General features: G+C 36.5%; 1 protein-coding gene across 6 annotated transcripts in view; it reads right to left on the reverse strand.

Annotated features, from left to right (window-relative positions):
* CPED1 (cadherin like and PC-esterase domain containing 1) overlaps positions 1-19,085 on the reverse strand; it is a 270,661-nt gene that overhangs the window by 142,988 nt on the left and 108,588 nt on the right. For all 6 annotated transcript variants that reach the window (XM_058724477.1, XM_058724479.1, XM_058724474.1 and 3 more), the window contains 2 exons: positions 1,771-1,913; positions 921-993 (listed from right to left, as the gene is read on the reverse strand). In XM_058724477.1, coding sequence (XP_058580460.1) covers positions 921-993; positions 1,771-1,913 — 216 coding nt within the window. The remainder of the gene's footprint in view (positions 1-920; positions 994-1,770; positions 1,914-19,085) is intronic.

Here is a 19,085-nt window from a genome sequence, read left to right on the forward strand (position 1 = left end):
AATTTTATTTTGCTCCTCTTCCCTTCTGCCTACTCCATACCCCAAAATAAAGCTTTCTGTAGACTTATTCAATGTTTTTAAATCTTCTTGCCACAAAGGGATATTTTAGATGAGAAATATGTAGGAGATGATCTGAATGAGTTCATTTAATTTGAAAGGAAGCAAAAGAATCAGGGTATATAAAAAAACACTCTTCAATTTACACATATTTTATACTAGGAAAAAAAACATATATTTGAAAAATTCCCATGGCTTTTTAATTAAAATATAGGCCAATTTAAAACTAAATACCTAGGGGCACCTGGGTGGCTCAGTCCATTGAGCATCTGACTTCCACTCAGGTTATGATCTCAGGGTTCATGACTTGGAGCCCTTCACTGGGCTCTGTATTGACAGCACAGAGTCTTCTCTGTCTCCTTCTTTCTCTGCCCCTCTCCCACTCACTCACTCTCCTTCTCAAAAATAAACATTAAAAAAACCCTAAATATCTATATGTAAAGAATAAGATATATCTATCTATCTATCTATCTATCTATCTATCTATCTATAGATAGATATATATACCTAAGGGAATAAGCTGGGTAACTGCTATTTTCTATTACCCAAATGTCTACCACTTTATTTCGTAAACAGTGACTGAACCATAGAAAAATCTGTGCCTGTTCCACAGTGAGGCATAGTAGGGACTGGACCTCAAATCATAGATTCTCCATACATTAATTAATTTTCTAAACTACAGTAAAATATAAGCCTGCAGTGACTTTAATACAAGTTGCTACTTATTGGTTGGCTATTATGAATGCAAACAACGCGTGCACACACATACACACACACACACACACACACACACACACACACACACGCATATAGATCATTCAGCATAAGGCGGGAAGCTCACAGAAAGCCTTTGGCATACGCACCTGGAGCACAACAGGGTACCTGAAATTGTAGTAACCAATATCAAAAGTTAAAAGTTGAAAACATAATCTGCATCTGAAATAAAAACACAAGGTAATATAAAAATATATTCTATTTGCTACATTTACTCTATCATTTGATGCATTATTAACAGTTACTACAGTTAAATTTCAAGGTATGTATTAATTAAAGAGAGCAGTGGCTTGGATAATATGGAATTACATGCAACCTATTTTTAAATTGGAATTTGTTTTGTTCCTTATAGAAAATACAAATATAACGCATTAAACAATGAGTTTAATAATGCATCAAACATATGAGTTTACTTCATGAAAATGCAAATATGGAGAAGGAAACTCTCCTACTCCTACACGCTGGGCATTCTTATTCACATAGGAAGCATGATAAAGCTTAATTGAGCCACCTCCTTTTTGTTGACATCGTAAATTTAACTTTTTTTTTTAGAAAAAGGGCATTAAATTACATTGAAGTAGGTTGTAACATGAAAATAGTAGCTATTGACTATTGTTAATAAGGGCCATAAGTAAAATTACACCTAGTCAATGCAAAGTGCATATGATAGAAATACCTAAGCTTAAAGGAGTTACAATTAAAATCCACTTAAACAATGTGTGCTTTATTTCTTGTCACTATTATCTAGACACTAACAAGTCTGTAACATGCTTTGAAGTGTAGGATCTACAAATATGGAAAGATGCTTGCAAGCCCATATTTATATACTGACATAACATTTTCCAAATAGCACCTACTTGTAATAATTAAGATATATTTTCACTAATAATTTTTAGATTGGAGTTTTTTAATTTTTTTAATGTTAAATTTTGTTTTTACCTATTGAAGGCCTTTGGTCCCAGAGTAGATGTTTCACTGAATACTTCAGCTGCTAGGAGGAGTTTGCTAATTGCTTCCTTCATATTATCAAAAGCCTGAAGAGGTGAACTGGCTGTCAGGAATGTCTCAAAAAATGTTTGCAACTGTGAACAAAGTAAAGGGTTAACTATTGAGTCAATAATCTCAGTTTGTCTATCATTTCCAAGGTGACCGGTTTGAAAGATTCTGTTAGGTTATATCTTCCTGTCATGTTCAAAAAAACTCCTTAAATAGGAAAGTTTGGTAACCTATATATAATATATATGTATAGGGTGTGTATATACATACGCATATATCTTACATATAATATACTGAAAGTGTATATAATATACTAAAAGTATGTTATAAATGAATATTATGTATATAATATTCAATGTCTATTATGTACATAATATGCAATATGTATAGATTATACACATTTAAAAAAATTTTTAAGGGGCGCCTGGCTGGCTCAGTCGGTTGAGCGTCTGACTTAGGCTCAGGTCATGATCTCGCAGTCTGTGAGTTCAAGCCCCGCATCGGGCTCTGTGCTGACAGCTCAGAGCCTGGAGCCTGCTTAGGATTCTGTGTCTCCCTCTCTCTCTGCCCCTCCCCCGCTCATGCTCTGTCTATCTCTCTCAAAATTTTTTTTAAATTTTTAAGCCTTTCAATTGAATATAGGGTGCACTACATCTTATAATTTAAATTACTTTAGCATTTTTGCTTCCCTTTTCCTCATTTCACAGCATCTAATCATGGAAAGTGAAAAGGAATTATTAACAAGAACTTGTGATCAGAACTTACAGGTTTAATTTGTGACTCTACAAACTAGATGACCTTGGACTGACAACTCACTTTGGATTTCTGTGTTCTCTTTAAAATGGGTGAATACTACCAACAAGAGAGCTGTCAATACAAATCGGAAGAAAGTGTACTTGAAAGCCACTGTAAGGTATGAAATCCAAATCTAAGCTTTTTAGTATTGTCACTTTTCTGTATATATTGGAACAAAAATAACTGCATGAAAGTTGCTTTTTCACAGCATCTTGCTATGGGAGACCTAGCCAACTAATGAAGAATCTAAGAGAGTCTCAGTCTCCTCTTAACGTTTTCGTTTAAGGAATGTTTCATGTGGATAGAAAAGATAGGGCAGTATTACAAAAAGGAGAATAAAGCTCAGGCTTATATTTTCTTAGAAATACCATTGTTCATGTCGTAAACAGCCATTTTTATTTGCTTAAGTATTAAAACAATCACAACAACAAAACTACCTCTTGAAGATGCTTAACATCAAAGTTCAAGTCAAAATTTTTTTTAAATGTTTTTTTTTAATGTTTATTTATTTTTGAGACAGAGAGAGACAGAGCATGAATGGGGGAGGGGCAGAGAGAGAGGGAGACACAGAATCGGAAGCAGGCTCCAGGCTCTGAGCCATCAGCCCAGAGCCCGACGCGGGGCTCGAACTCACGAACCGTGAGATCGTGACCTGAGCTGAAGTCGGACGCTCAACCGACTGAGCCACCCAGGCGCTTCCAAGTCAAAATTTTTAAAAAGCATAAAACAAACTTCATATTGGGTTGTACACTTTCTTTGGATAAACATAATCTCTCAAAGATGAAGAACAAAAAATATTTTTTGAAAAAACATGAAGCAGGTATCCTCTTCATGCTTTTGGAAGAACAGACTAGATCGCTCTGAGCTGCATTAAGACTACAAAGTGAAAAACTTTTGTTGCTATGATAATGAAGGACAGATAAGCAACCTGAGGGAAATGGTAAATGTATCTTTAAAAATACACAAGTAAAATCCCCCAAGTGAAACAAATCCTGACTTCATAAACTTTTACCAGCTGAAAAACAGAAACCTAATGAGATGTGCATTTTCAGACTCTATGGACACAACATTAGCATTTGGCAATTGGGATGTTTTGCCATTTCACTAAGGAAAATAAATGTAATAATTGTATGATCAAAAGAAAACAAATTAATACGAACACTAAAAATGTTAACACCCTTGAGTCAAAACAGAGTAATATTGTTTTTCCAAATAAAAAGAACTCCTATTTCACTCAGTTCAGCATGATTATGTAGAGAGGGTTACTGATTGTATTATTGCATTTTTTATTTTAATGTTTCCTGAATATCACAAAGGTCAAGGTTAATAATTTAAGAAAGTTGGAAATGTTTGTATAGCATATAAGATGTATACGTTTGATATCACATTATATCTTCCATGGCAAAAAATCATTAGAAATTAATGTCTTAGGGTTGTATTTATTCTCCCACTGTGGAAATGATTATTTCTTAATTTCTGTCTGTAACAGTGAGCATTGAATATGGGCTGCCAGTATATGCATTCAGTTCCATTCAATTCACATTTTTTAGTGAGAATTTTACTATGTGGAAAGTACTATACTGTTAGGAGTCATGGCACATAGCACAGTGGTCACACTATAGATTCTAGAGGCAAAAAGTCCTGGGTTTAACTTTGGCTCTATGCCTGTTACTATTAAATTGTGAGAACTGGGATTAATGACAGTATCTATTTTGCAGAGGTATCGCTCAGATTAAATGAGAGAATGTACATAAGGTACACCACCTCCCAGCACATCAATACTCAGCACATGTTCGCTCCTTGTATCAATTAAAATGAGAGAAGTCCGCAGCCATTTAAAGGAGTGGCTGTTGAAGTCAGATTCTCATAATGCGATGCATTTGTGGAAATTCAAAACTGCCTCTGAGAATTTGAACACATGTGACACCAATCAAAATAGAACATTTCAAAAATATATGATAAACCTTTAATAGAAATGTTTTAAAAGGGAGAATAAAGAGGTATGATGGTTGAATGGCCCCCTCCAGTGGGATGCCTCCCAACAAAAGTGAGAGAGCAGAACTGAAGAATCCAAATAATTGGCTGTCCCCCCCAATTCCCCAAGACCTCAGTCTGCTCAGAGAAGGACCAACATCAGCCACCAACAATGAGAACAGGGGGCCAGAACATAGAGGCCTTCGAGAAGTATGAGGACAGGAGAGAGAAGCAGGGCTCGGAAAGCATGTTTCGAAATGGAGCAACTTGTTTTATTTTTGTGTTAGCTCGGTTCCAAATTGTTGTCTCTGTATGCATTTCCTTCTATCTCGCTGCACGAATTTTAAATGATCTAAGCCCTTCAGTTCAAAGGAAATTCTAGATGAGTGACCTATTTATTTAGTACAGTGGCAAACTACATATGCCAGAAATGAAAATAGAATTGTGCAAGTGTTTAATAGGTATTTAAAAAAAATCAACTTTCAGTGAGTGACTCTGAGAAGGCACAATACTTGTATCAGTCCTTGTAACTAACTAATCCCCACACAGGCTAAGTGGAGGACTTCTTTGTGTATCTGGTCCTACTGTAATTTGTTATACTTACTGTATTTCCTTGGTCAAATTACTTGAATTCTGTGCATCTCAGTGTGTTCAGATATAGAAAGAGAATTGTGCTCAATGGTCTCATTAGACAATGGCAAATCTGAAATTATTTGATATTAATACCACTTACAGCCATCAGAGGTTGAAAAACCCATTTCACCCAGGAGCTTTCTTAACTCAAGAACAAATACCCGAAGAAGCACTTTCACTTTCGTTGCTAGTTTAAAATAATGAAGCCATAAACTGAAATATCAAGGAGACTTATCCCTCTCTACATCAAGATTTTTAATGGATGTTTTTGAGTTACATAAATATGAGAATTAGATCCCAAAGAAATCACTGCCTTGGCAGTAAGGTAAAAATAAGTAAAAGAGCGTCTTAAAACTTTTAACATGACATGAAACTATTTTATAAATTCTACATTTTCCTCCTTCATCGTAAAACTGAAATACAAATTTTGTGCAAAATAAATTTTATAGAAAATGACCTAGTAGGATCGTGGTTGCGGGCGCCTGGGTGGCTCAGTCAGTTAAGCATCACTCTTGATTTCAGCTCAGGTCATGATCTCTGGTTTGTAGGTTTGAGGCCACGTCGGGCTCCACACATGGAGCCTGCTTGAGTTCTCTCTCTCCCTCTCTCTCTACCCCTCCCCTGTGCTCTCTTTCCTTCTCTCTCTCAACATAAATAAATAAGCTTTGAAAAAGATCATTTAAATATACACAGATGGATCAAAATTATTTATTAAAAATGGAAGGACAAGAGGAACTGAAAATCAACTTGAAAATATTTGTAGGAAAACTTCCATCATATCTTTGATATCTTGAAATACTTCTAAGGAGTCCTATTCACTTCATTCCCCTTCCCCATGTCTGACAACCCTTCTCATGCCAAATTCTGGGCTTCACTTGATTAATTAATTCCCTTTATCTTCCCACAAGACCTTGGGCAAATTGTTCTCAATGGCAATACATTGAGAGCAAACTTGCTGACTTTCTTGTCTGTTCTTTTTTTTTTTTTTTTTTTTTTTTAAATTTTTTTTTCAACGTTTTTTATTTTTTTTTTATTTTTGGGACAGAGAGAGACATAGCATGAACGGGGGAGGGCCAGAGAGAGAGGGAGACACAGAATCGGAAACAGGCTCCAGGCTCTGAGCCATCAGCCCAGAGCCTGACGCGGGGCTCGAACTCACGGACCGCGAGATCATGACCTGGCTGAAGTCGGACGCTTAACCGACTGCGCCACCCAGGCGCCCCTCTTGTCTGTTTTTACCACTAGACTGTGAAATCTTTTAGGGAAGAAGCTGAACCATTTTATCTTTGGGTGGCTAGTACCTAATGCAGAGTAAATATTGAGTGAATAAAGCTAAGTATAGCATTACAGAAACCACGGAGACTTTGATAAGGGAAATAATTTACTGGAGCTTCTGGATAAAGTAATTTTTCTCCTTAGGACATGTTTATCTCTTATTTCCATCTCATGAGAGAGGGAGGATATGCATTTTTCTGGTGGCTTGTAATAAAACCTTTGAAAAATTGAAGCTTACAGCAGTTCAAGAGGATTTTTGAGATAAGAAAATTTAATCTAAGAGTTAAAACAAAAGATGAAAGATTAACCAATATTAGAGTTGTTTTTTTTTTTTTTAAGACATGTTCTCGACTAGCTGGGAAACTATAGCAGAATACAGTTATTTTAGTATCTTGAACTTTGAGTAGTGTTTAATAGCATTGTACTTTACTAAAGTTTCCTAGAATTTCTCTCAATATTATTGCATAAAAGAGAAATTTTCATTGTTTCAGTATGAAGAAGAATATTTCTACTTAAAATCATTTTGCACCAAAAAGCATATGAAAAGATGTTCAATGTCACTAATCTTTGGGGAAGTACAAACCAAAACCACAACAAAATATTACCTCATATCCATTAGGATGGCTACTACCAAAAAACAAAACAAAACAACAAAACAAAACAAAACAAAACAACATAAAATAATAAGTGTGGGGAAGAATGTGAAGAAGCCAGAACCCTTGGACACTGTTGGCGGGAATGTTAAATGATTCAGTATGAAGGTTCCTCATAAAATAAAAAATAAAAGTACCATATGATCCAGTGATTCAACTTCCAGGTATATAGTCTAAAGAATTGAAAACAGAGTCCTGAAGAGAGATTTGGACACCCATTTTCATTGCAGCATTATTCACAATAGCCAAAACGTGGAAGCAGCTCTAGTTTCCACCAATGGATGAATGGATAAACAAAATACATGGTGGAATATTATTCGGCCTTAAAGAGGAAGAACATTCTGACACGTACTATGGCTTGAAGAACCTTGAGGATATGCTAAGTGAAATAATCTAGTCACAAAAGACACTGTCTGATCCCCCTTACATGAGGTGTCTAGAGTAATCAAATTCATAGAAACAGAAAACAGAATGGCAGTTGCCAGTGCCTGGGGGGAGGGGCAAATGCAGGGTTGTTTAAAGGGTATATAATTTCAGTTTTGCAAAAGGTTCTAGAGATTGGTTGCGCAACAATGTAAATGTGTTTAATACTACTCACCTGTACACTTAAAAATGGTTAAGATGGTAAATTTTGTTATGTATTATTACCACAATTAACATTTTTAAAGTAATTTTGTAGTTTTTACAGCCTCACTCCCTCTAACAACTATGTTCAAGTACTTGCTTAAACAACTTAAACAACTATGTTTAAGTACTTGCTAATTTTGTGCCACCAAAGTCCAAGAGACCACTTCTTCAATGGTTAAAAACTTTACAAAAGAAACAAAACAAAAATAACCCTTCCCTTGTTCCATTTCTCAGCTCCTGCAAATAGTGGAAATAGTCTCCATCTCTACTCCACCTATTGCTAGTCACTGCTTTATCCATGAACACTCTTTCATTCTTGAGCTTTTTTGTGCATTTGTTTAGGATAGGAAACAATCACATAGCAAGCTTGAATGTTGACAGGAATGATCCGGAAGAGAGGGCAAATTAATATGGAACACAAAGTGAGTCTAGAGGATGATCGTTATAGGTTATAATCAATGCTTAAAAGGAAATAGCACAGAAGAGCTCAGACCCCGTTCCATCCAAGGGTAGAACTAAGTGCACCCTTAGTTCTAAATATATGAAATCCAAGATTCTATGTTCTTTGTCCCAATTAAAAGGGGAATAAGTATAGATTCAAATCCACCTATTTGTAATGTCCTTGGAATTTAAGTCTATTGTTTTTGACTGATACTATTATTCTTTCTGTCTTTTACCGACTGGACTAAGATCTCCCTGTCTGACTCTAACCTAACCAGCCTGTCTCCCAGGCACTTGCAAAATATTCACAATGTATCCAGAGAAATACAAATACCTCAGCATTTTATCCCAATGTAATATATTTTATAAATAAAAGGATTTTTTGATAACCCTATAATTCTCAATAAGAAAAATGTATTTATAAATTTAAGTTTTTAAAATTACAGTTTCCATATGGCTCTAAATTTTAAAATGTTTTTTTCTTCCCCAGAGTTATGATTACAGTTATTGCTTGTACACAATTGGTCAGGACAATATAAATATATTATAAATCTTATTAATGAATCTCTGAAATAAAAAAAATTGTCATGAAAATGCATCTCTTAGATGGATATAATTTCATGAAATTTTTTTTATTCAGTGAAAACACATATCCATTAAGAGAATATTACTTATGACTAGAGTGATAAGGGTTTGGCATCAGTATTAATATTACTTTTAATGTAGCATGGAGAAAGCTTGTCCACAGAAATATATATGTATGAAATATATGGATGGAAGGGTGTGTGTGTGTGTGTGTGTGTGTGTGTGGAGAGAGAGAGAGAGAGAGAAATGGGAAATGGAAGAGTTTAGTTACAGCAACATGACTTAATTCCTTGAACTCCTTCCAAAGTACATGGGAAAAAACGCCACGTAGTGATTTATCATGAAATATTTAATTTTGTTAAAAACTGAAAACAATCTGAGTTGTGCAGGATTTGTTACACAGTGTTATGTAGTGTTTGTTATGTAATTACTATTGGCATCCTTCACTTTCTCAAGTTTTGTTTCAGGGGAGTTGTTTTGTTTTGTTGTTTTGTTTTGCAGAATTTTTTCGCCATGAACCAATCATCACCATAATATTAAGGAGAGGTGAAAGTTAGGTCTTTTTTTTTTTTTTTTTTTTGAGGAGCAGAAGAGTATCTGTGAAAAAGACGGGGAAAGAAGATTCTCTTGAAACCATCCATGTGCCTGCAAAGCCCCTGGAGAGGCTTTATGGATCCCCAGAAACACAGGACCCCCTGCTTGAGGATCACAGCTCTGGAAGTGTCTGGCCCTCAGGAGCACATCCACCACTCATCAGGGGGCTGCTGCAGTGCCAGAGAAGTGCCAGTGAGCAGTCTGGACCCAAGGAAAAACTCTCCTTTGTGTTTTAAAGGGATATGATTTAGAGGGCAAATCAGATATTTGCAACAGAATAAAAAGAAGAAAAACGATTTGAGAAAGGGAGAAAAAAAAGACTAAATTATGAACCCAAGTACTGGTGCAATTTTTCATTTAGTGCACGTGTGATATTTCAATATAATTCTATGTTGCATTTAATAATCGTTCACCTTAGCCAAGCTGACACCACGTGCCAGACACTGTGCATTTCTCATGCACTTTTTTGTTAATATTCATAACAATGCGATGAGGTTGACACTCATTTTCCCCATTTTACAGATGAAGAAACTGAGGGACGCGAACACAAGTAATTTGCCTAAGGTTACATAGCCAAGACGTCACCCGTAAGGGTGTTAAAACTCGTCTGCTTCATTGCAAAGCCACAGCATTACCTCTGTCATTGTGGTTTTGATTATACTAGATTTAGAAATGTGGATGGACCCTGAAATACAGAAGAATGAATCATCTGTGTTTTTACTTTCATGGAAAATGTGTTTGAAACTGTCAGAATTCTCAAGCACATGACCTTACATCCACACATCTAAATACCAATTCAATAACTCGAGCATTTATGTAGCCTAATCACCTTTTGGAAAAATTAAGAATATTTCTTTGTAACTTAAATTGCCTGGATCGAGAGCAAATTTTGTGTTAAGTTAAATGATTTAAGAACATAAATATTCTCATTATTTGTTTTAGCTCATTGAAAATTGGCTTGCTTTAGGGTTTACCATGGAAAAACTGAATTAATTAGCTGAACCTAAATTACGATAGTTTTACTCATTCTCTGGAATTAGATCAAAACTCCAATATTTAAATAAGTTTCATGCTTCCCGTGACATGAATAATTTTATTCATTTGTACTTCTTAACAACCCTAAGCTTTAAAGCATACATTAAACTTGGAAACTCAGAAGATTCAATGTGATTTAATCAGTTTCATAGTTGGAAATTTTAAAATCTTCCCCACGTATATCAGAGAATTGATCAGAAGCAAGGTGCAGAAATACAAAAGGCTGTGAATAGCATAAAATTTAATTATTTGCTTTGAATGGTAGAACCCTGATTGCATTATATTCAACCTTCTCAGAGAACTGGCAGGTTATTTTTATTGCCCCTTCTGGAATCTCTCAGTGGGATATAAAGGAGCAGAGAGATTGAGTAAAGAGCAAAAGTTAAAGTTGTAAAAATTTTATCATTGGATTTTGTATGTATATATCTACTAATTTTCTTTATGTGAATGCCATTGTTCAGGTAGGTCACAACTCTTTCCATTAAAGTTAAAACACAGGCCTTCTTTCAACCTTCAGTAAAATAAGGTCTGACAGTTGTTTGGAAAACCTTCCATCTTTTATTAATTGGTCTTGAGTAGAAAATGACATTGAAATCAGGTAACAGGAAATATTTGTAACAGGCAGTACAAAAATTTGCAAACAAGGATGCATTTGGTCATTTGGTAGAAACATACCCATCTCATATCTATAAATACTCTCGGAAGAGTAAGAAAGTAAAAGGCAAAATATTTTTCATTTATGTTCTGGATATTTTATGCAGCGTATCTGTTTTAGTTCTTATCAAGTTTCATGGTCAATCACAAAAAAAAAGAAATGTATTCATTATAAAAATAATGAGTTCTGGTTGTACAATAAAGAAAATGATAGACCAATTTGCCCTAACATATGAGAGCTGGAGTGTTAAAGTCTGTTGAATCCATAGATTTACTACAATCCTCCACTATTTTCTTACACTTCTCTTATATCAGGTACCTTATACATCTCTCTTACCAGTGTTCAAACAAAACTCCTTCTTTTACATGGGATATTTTAAATGAACATTTAAATATTATGCACAATTTAAAAGTTCATGATGTAGTACTCTAATTAAATATACTGCTATCTAGCCCAAATCAATGTCTTCTCACTGGGGTCCAACTACTGACTTTTGATTTCTCTGCCCCCAACCTCTTTCTCTTTCATTGCTGCCGGAGTCATTTTTATGAAGCACAGTTCAAACATAAAGGACAGAAGTCCCAATGTTCACAGAAGGAGGCGATATAATAAACAATAGAGGCCCTTTTATCTTTTTTGCTACAAAGGGATAGCAATTTTTATAGGAGTATTCAAAAGAAAAAGCAATGCATGAAAATTTTAAACATCTTATTTTAATTTAAAAAACATAAATGTTATTCCTTTGTCAACTTTGTAACACACAGCCAAGGTATTTTATTTGCCTGAAGGTGAACTAATTGGAATTGTTACTCATCTACTTTATGGAAACCTCACCCATAATGCATTGGTTATAGCCACAATTATGTAAGAACATAAAGACACTTGCAAAGAAATCTCAGGGCAGACAGAATACTAGGTTTCACAATTCTCCCTGACCCCACGAAAGCTGTTACACCACATAGAATTCACCTGCAATGTTTCCAAGAAATTTTCCCAGATAGATTCCTTTATAAACATTCCTTTGCTTTTATAGAACTAAGTCTATCTCTTTTTGCACCGATAGTTCATCAGTGCATGATGAGGTAAGCATACAAATGCTTGCCTCAGACACTGAGTTCTTGGGCTCAGCAGTCAATATGCTTTATGGAGGGCATACAGAGCATTGCTTAAAAGTACAAGTAGTTAAGTGGGAATTAAGAGAGATTTTATTCACTGAAGATCTGAGTCCTAATCCTAATCACGTTTGTTAGTTCTGTCATCTCTTTAAATCATGAATCTTGATTTCCTTATCTATAGAATGGATATAAACATATCACCCTATCCCTAAGGATTCTTAAAAATATCAAATGAGATCATATATGAGAATATATTCAGAAATGATCCCACTGTCATTTTACATTTTACAGTGCATGAAATCCCAGCTCTTCCAGATCTGACTCTAACATACCTTTGCTGGTTTCCCCTACTCCACAAACCCGATGTCTTTTTCCCTTTCTTTCTCTCCAACCCTCCCACTGTAGGCTATCCTAGGATTTTTCCCACCCTGAAATATATACACATTCTAGCCAAATAAATAAGGCAGCTCATACTTCTGAGACTATAACCTATGTTCCTATGCTTCATGATGTCTGTCCAAAGAAAATGCAAATATCCCTTCTCCATTTCTAAAGACACACTACTCATTTTTCCAAGATCAGCTAAAATGCCACCTATTTTATGAAACCTACCTCACTTTCCTACAGCTGAGTAATTTTCTCCTACTCTTGACTGTCCCAGCAACTCAGCCATTTATTGCACTCCGCTTGGTATTAAAGTTATTTATAAATGTCTTTCTCCCTCCCTTTCCCCAACTGGAGGGTTCCCTGAAAGCAACAACCAACATTTCTCTTTTGAGTCCTTCTCCACATTGCCCAGTACACAGGTATCCTTTAAACAACTGTGGAATATAAGTGAGCTGAATTGAGTATGAACAATTATTAAATAGTCAACACTGCTTCTCCTTTGAGTTGTTTTTGACTCCATGATTAAACATGAAAATATAACATATACAATGAGATACAAATTAAACACATTGATTCCCCACCAATTTTTTTATGGGGAGAGATACTGTTTTTCCATGTTACTCGATGAGGAACACACAACTATTAGAAGCTTCGTTCTCATCAAGGAGTAGAGAAGTCATTGGGTCAAATACTCTTCCCTTTCTCTCTTTTGCTGTCTTCTGTCTCTAATTTTTTTTTAAAAAGTTTATTTACTTATTTTGGGGGGGAAGGTGGAGTGAGCAGGGGAGGGGCAGAGAGAGAGAGAGAGAGAGAGAGAGAGAGAGAGAGGGAGAGAGAATCCCAAGCAGGCTCTGCACTGACAGTACAGAGCCCGACGCGGGACTCAAACTCATAAACCACAAGAGCTAAAATCAAGAGTCAGACACTTAACCAACTGAGCCACCCAGGTGCCCCTCTCCTGCCCCTAATTTAAAAACTTCCTTGTTCTCTAGTCTAAATAAATCCCATCCCATGAAACCTGCTGACAATCTGCTCCAATGTGAAAATCCTTCTTTACAGTGGTGTGGCAATTTGGAAAAACTGGCCACAAATTCTTCGAACCTCTGTATTCAACCCCTCCACCACACCTCCTCCCATTCAGAGGTGGAATCTCTTTCCTCATTTCTTGAGTCTTGGTTTAGCCCTGTGAAGCTCTTTGGTCAATGAAACATCAGTAAATGCAATGCAAACTGTTTTAATTTCCTGGGCTACTGTAATAAATTACTTCAAACCTGGTGATTTAAAACAGTAGAAATTTATTATCTCATGGTTATGGAGGCCAAAAGTCTAAAATCAAGGTGTTAGCAGAGCCACATTCCTTCTTAGGGATCTGGAAGACAATGCATCCCTTGTTCCTTCCACCTTCTGGTGGCTGTAGGCTTTCCTTGGCCTGACGGTGTATAACTATAATCTTTGCTCCATTTTCACATGATTCTCTCCTCTTCTGCCTGTACCAAATATCCTTTTGCCTCTCTCATATAAGGACACGTGTCATTGGATTTAAGGCCCACTTGGATAATCCAAGATGATCTCATTCTGAAATCCTTAACTTAATTATATCTTCCAGGAACCTTTTTTCCAAATCAGGTCACATTCACGGGTTCTTGGGGTTAGGACATAGGTATATCTTTCGGGGAGCAACTCTTCAGCCCACTACACAGACAAAAGCTTGAAGAGAACTTGGCCTTCGGGGCTTGCTCACTGGCTATTCTTGGGGACCCTGACACTCCCACCATATGAAAGAACACTGGGCAGCCTGGTGATGAGAAACACATGGCCATGTCATCTCCATGATCCTAGCTAATGCCAGGCCAACAGCCAGGCATGTGAGTGAGACCAAGCTAGACCATCCAGCCTCAACCGAGCCACAGAAATTGGCAGGGCTTGCCCAGCTAACCAAACAGGATAAGGAGAATAATAAATAAATATTTGTCATTTGAAGTCACTAAGTTTGGGGGTGGTTTATTATGGTGCAAAAGCTAACTACTTAAATTTGCTTTTTTGCTTGTTTATTTGTTCACACTGTGTCTTACTTTCCTCTCATTTTGGCATGGATTCTGCATCCCTCCTAAATCTCCCACATGAGAAAGAAGGGGATCTAGGAACTTCATGTTGCTTTATTTTCAGTGCTTAGAGTATAGTGTAATGCCTGCTGCTTCTGGTTTGGCTTCTCCACTTCAAATGCCTCCAACTTCACTCTGACTTCCATCCCCAACACTGAATAAATTTCACCCTTTCGGTGGACAGATTCCTAAGCCTTCTCTTCTCACCTTCTTGCCTGAATATACCAGAGTTGACAACCCTGTGAACCTCAAGGGCATCATTTGAGGATTCTACTTATGATTTGAGACCCCATCTATTTGAAAATAACCCGTGAACCTATGGTGTCGAGAGCAGGCACTTCTGCCCAGGCTGTTTTTACAATGATGGGAATCTGGACACAGAGGACGTGCCTTGTCACATTAGGAAGTGCAAGCAACAAGTGATAGGATACCTCTGTTGGAAATAGCAGGAGGGAGAAGGGAATGGCGAGAAAAAAAAAACAAGAGGAGGAAGTGAATGAGTAAAGAAACACCAAATTCCCAAGGTGAGAATTTTTCTGTGTAGGGCCCCCAGGCAGGGTATGGAGCCAAGGAGACCTAAGAACCAGGCAGATGGGGGGAACCCCCACATGGGTAAGCAGCTGTGAGATCAGGATCCCATCTCCCTCTCCACTTCCTCACTCCTCCATGCTTTCCATCTGATCTAGCTCAGGAAATGACACCACCATTCAAATATTGCCTACAGTGTGCTCTTTGAGCCATCTCTATCCTCTTTCTCAACTCATCACCAACGTTTGTTTCTACCTCGAACAGGTAGAGACTTCTCTCCTTCTGTAGACCACAATCTCACCAACTAGTCCAAGTCACCAAGCTTTCTACTCTGACACCCAAATAGGCTTGCAATTGATTTCTCCACCTGTGCTCATAATCCTCTTCAATGTGATCTCCACGCAGCAGCAGAGTGGGCTTGAAAAGGTAAATGAGAGTATGACATTCCCCTGTTCACCATTTTTCAGTGGCATCCCTTTGCTCCTAGGAAAAAAGTTCAAATTCTTTACTTTGCCTATAAGTCTTGCATGACTTGGCTCTTATCTTTCTCTCCTACCTCCTCACTACCACTTTTCTTTTGTTCAACATAACACACTTTCAGTGCCTGTGATGTTCTGTGCATGTGCCAAGATCTTCCTATCTCAAGACATTGGAATTCTCCACTTGCCAGCAACGTTTCATCACCAGTTCTTCAAATGCCACTTAGTCTTTTTAAAAAAAATTTTTTTAACACTTATTTAATTTTGAGAGACAGAGAGAAACAAGGACAAGCAGGAGAGGGGCAGAGAGAGAAGGAGACACAGAATCCAAAGCAGGCTTTAGGCTCTGAGCTGTCAGCAAAGAGCACAATGCAGGGCTCAAACCTACGAACCATGAGATCATGACCTGAGCCAAAGTTGGACGCTTCACTGACTTAGTCTTATCAATGAATTACAGCCCAAGTATCACCTAGTCAGGGAAATCTTTCTACCATTCTCAAAGTGGGTAAACCAGTTACTATGTACGCAACCCTGTTACTCATTTCATTCTTAGGTACATTAAAAATCCATCATTATCTATATTTGTTCATATGTGTATAACTAGTTCTTTATCTGTATTTCATCTACCATTCCATACAAGGATAAACTCCATGAAAGCAGGAACTCTGTCTTGTTTATTACTATATCAATGGAGCTTAATTAACACAATGTCTAGCATATGAGAAGTCCCCGGTAAATATTAGTAGAAGACATGAAAAACCTCATTTAACTCATTGGAAGATGTTCCTATTTTATAGATAGAGAAAGTGGTTTGGAAAGACTGAAAGACTTGCCTGATGTCATACAGTTGGTACAAGAACACTGTTAGTGAACATTCATTCCCAGGCCCCTAGAGGTCATCATGCCTTGGGATTTTCTTTTTAGTCCTATAGATCCAGCACTATAGATCCAGTGTTAGTGATTTATGACTTTTTCCTTTAGAGTAAAAGTGCAACCAGATATTTGCTTATCACTCAGATTGAAAAGATGTCATTATTGTCCTATTCATATTTTGCAATCACATCTCTTTTCATTTTGACAGTCACTCACAGAAAGCATGGAAATGTAATATATTTCCTTAGCGTACTGTTTTTCTTGTGTGACTTTGGAATTTAGAGTAATAATTTCACTCTTTGTCACTTGAGTACATGTTCTTTATGTGGATGATTTGGGTAATCCAGCACATGGGAAAATTCTCATACCTTTCAAATACGTTCAGGCATAAAATTTCTGGTAGAAATCATTTTGGTACAGTGTTTTTTAAAACAGGTAGTGAAAGCTGTGGTACTTGGAACTATTGGATTCTGGAAGACTAGGCTCCAGGCATGGGGAAGCTGGTTTAGAGAGGAAGTCACACTGTACCTGGACGCATAAACCTACAGGGACACCTGTGATATCCTTTCCCATTTGCAGTCCCTTGCTCCAAATTTTAAAGACCTGCTTCATAGAGCTCCTAAGAACTGCTTTCATGAGTATGACAGGGGGACAAGAAGACAAGCTGTTATGAGACTGAGAGGATAGAGTGGTGGGTATGAGGATGCTTCCTATCAGTAAAGAGGGAAGTCAGGGAATGAGTGAATCAGGCTGATGCTCCATAGAGATACAACTAACAAAAGCGAGGATATCTGTCTGTATAATGTAGTAGATATAGAATGCAGCATGAGGTATGTGTGCAGAATTCTGATAAATAATTCATCTTTATCTGTCTTAGTAGCACTCAGAAAAATGGAAGACAAATGTTCAGTTTCATATCACAATATTAGGTCATTTACATAATTCAAAGGAATTTGCATTAACCAACACTTTGAGGTTCAGGTTGAAATCAAATAGAAGTACACACCAAAGATAATGGTTAATGGAATGCATTTTCAGATACTAAGTCTAAAATGCTAATGCTAACTCTACAGTAATTAAAAAGAACCTATGTATCACAAAATTGTCTTAAATGGAAAAACAATGTCCAATGACTGACAAATGCTGAAAGCATTCCAAGTAATTTTGTGGGGTAGGCAATTTAAATTGCACTGAAAATGTACCATCATTCAGAATCTCTACTTAGCACTAAGCGTGGATTACCAAATCATGTTTTAAAAATAAATGTGTATAACCTGATGAAAGAAAAGGGCCAAAGTGTCTAAGCGTTTTTGTCCTTTTTTCTTTCACTGTTGGACAGCTCAGGCTATTAGTGCAATATCTAAAAAGATCACTTGGGGGCAATACAGTATTCTTGTTTTTCTTCATCTCATAGTCATGCTAGTTTCCTCAGTGACAAAAGACTGCTCTTTCTTTCAAATTTGAAACCACCTTTTAATATATGGGAGGGATAAGGCTGTATATCATTTTAAACTTACAGTGCATAAATCACATAAGACAAATGCAAGTCAGATTTTCTCCTGAAGGGAGCAAAAGTCTGTCTTCTTTTAGCAGACAAATCAGTTTTACCTAGTTGGCACATTTGGGGATATTTTATATTTACAATTTGTCACTGGCTTTGAGATAGATCTCAAAGAATAAAGGAAATTGTTAATAGAAACATTTAAAATGGCTGACATGTAATAAGCTTCGAAACGTACTGGTGGAAAATTATTTTGTTTCAATAACCAAAGTAAAAATATAAATATCATCTGTGTTCTCCATTGGGTACATATTTTATAATAAACTTAAGCATGAAAGTCATTAATTGTTTGAGATACTTATTGCTATTGCCTTCTCTGGTATTGCGTCACATTCACAAAACACTTGACAAAGGGGTTATTTTTATATCTGATTATTTTTTCAGCAATTTGATGAGTGGTGTCTCCATTCCAAGCCGTTTCTCTTCCCCTGTCTTCTAAGCACTAGGTATCATGTCAGGCACTAAAGGTTTATTTCCTTTTTAAATAAAAAATAAACATAATATCTTCGTTCAAGGATTTTAAGCATACTTAGGCCAATAAATTTTTCTTCTTTGTTTTTGTTCTCTTGATTCTTTGCTGACTTTATCTGATTTTTTTTCTCCCAACGTATTTTCCTGTCCTCAGAAGATATTTATCATTACCACAGTGATGGAACACTCAGGTGTGTCTTGTAAAAATATAGGAATCAAGATTTATAAAATCAATTTTAACTCTCTAGGTACCTACACAGAAGTGGAAAAATTCAGGAAGACTGCAGGGAGTTTTGCCTTAACTCACGGGTCCATTAACCAAAGCACCATCTTACCATTCTTTATTGATGGAGAGTAATAAAGGAGGGGATTACAGTTGCGCTGTCTTTGAACATCTTTCTGGCTTTGCTAGTTCATCTATTAAGGAAATAATGAGAAACTCAAAAATTGAAATTAAGAGGGTGCTGTTCTCTAT

This window comes from Neofelis nebulosa, chromosome 4 (assembly GCF_028018385.1).
Source record: "Neofelis nebulosa isolate mNeoNeb1 chromosome 4, mNeoNeb1.pri, whole genome shotgun sequence".
NCBI lineage: Eukaryota > Metazoa > Chordata > Mammalia > Carnivora > Felidae > Neofelis > Neofelis nebulosa.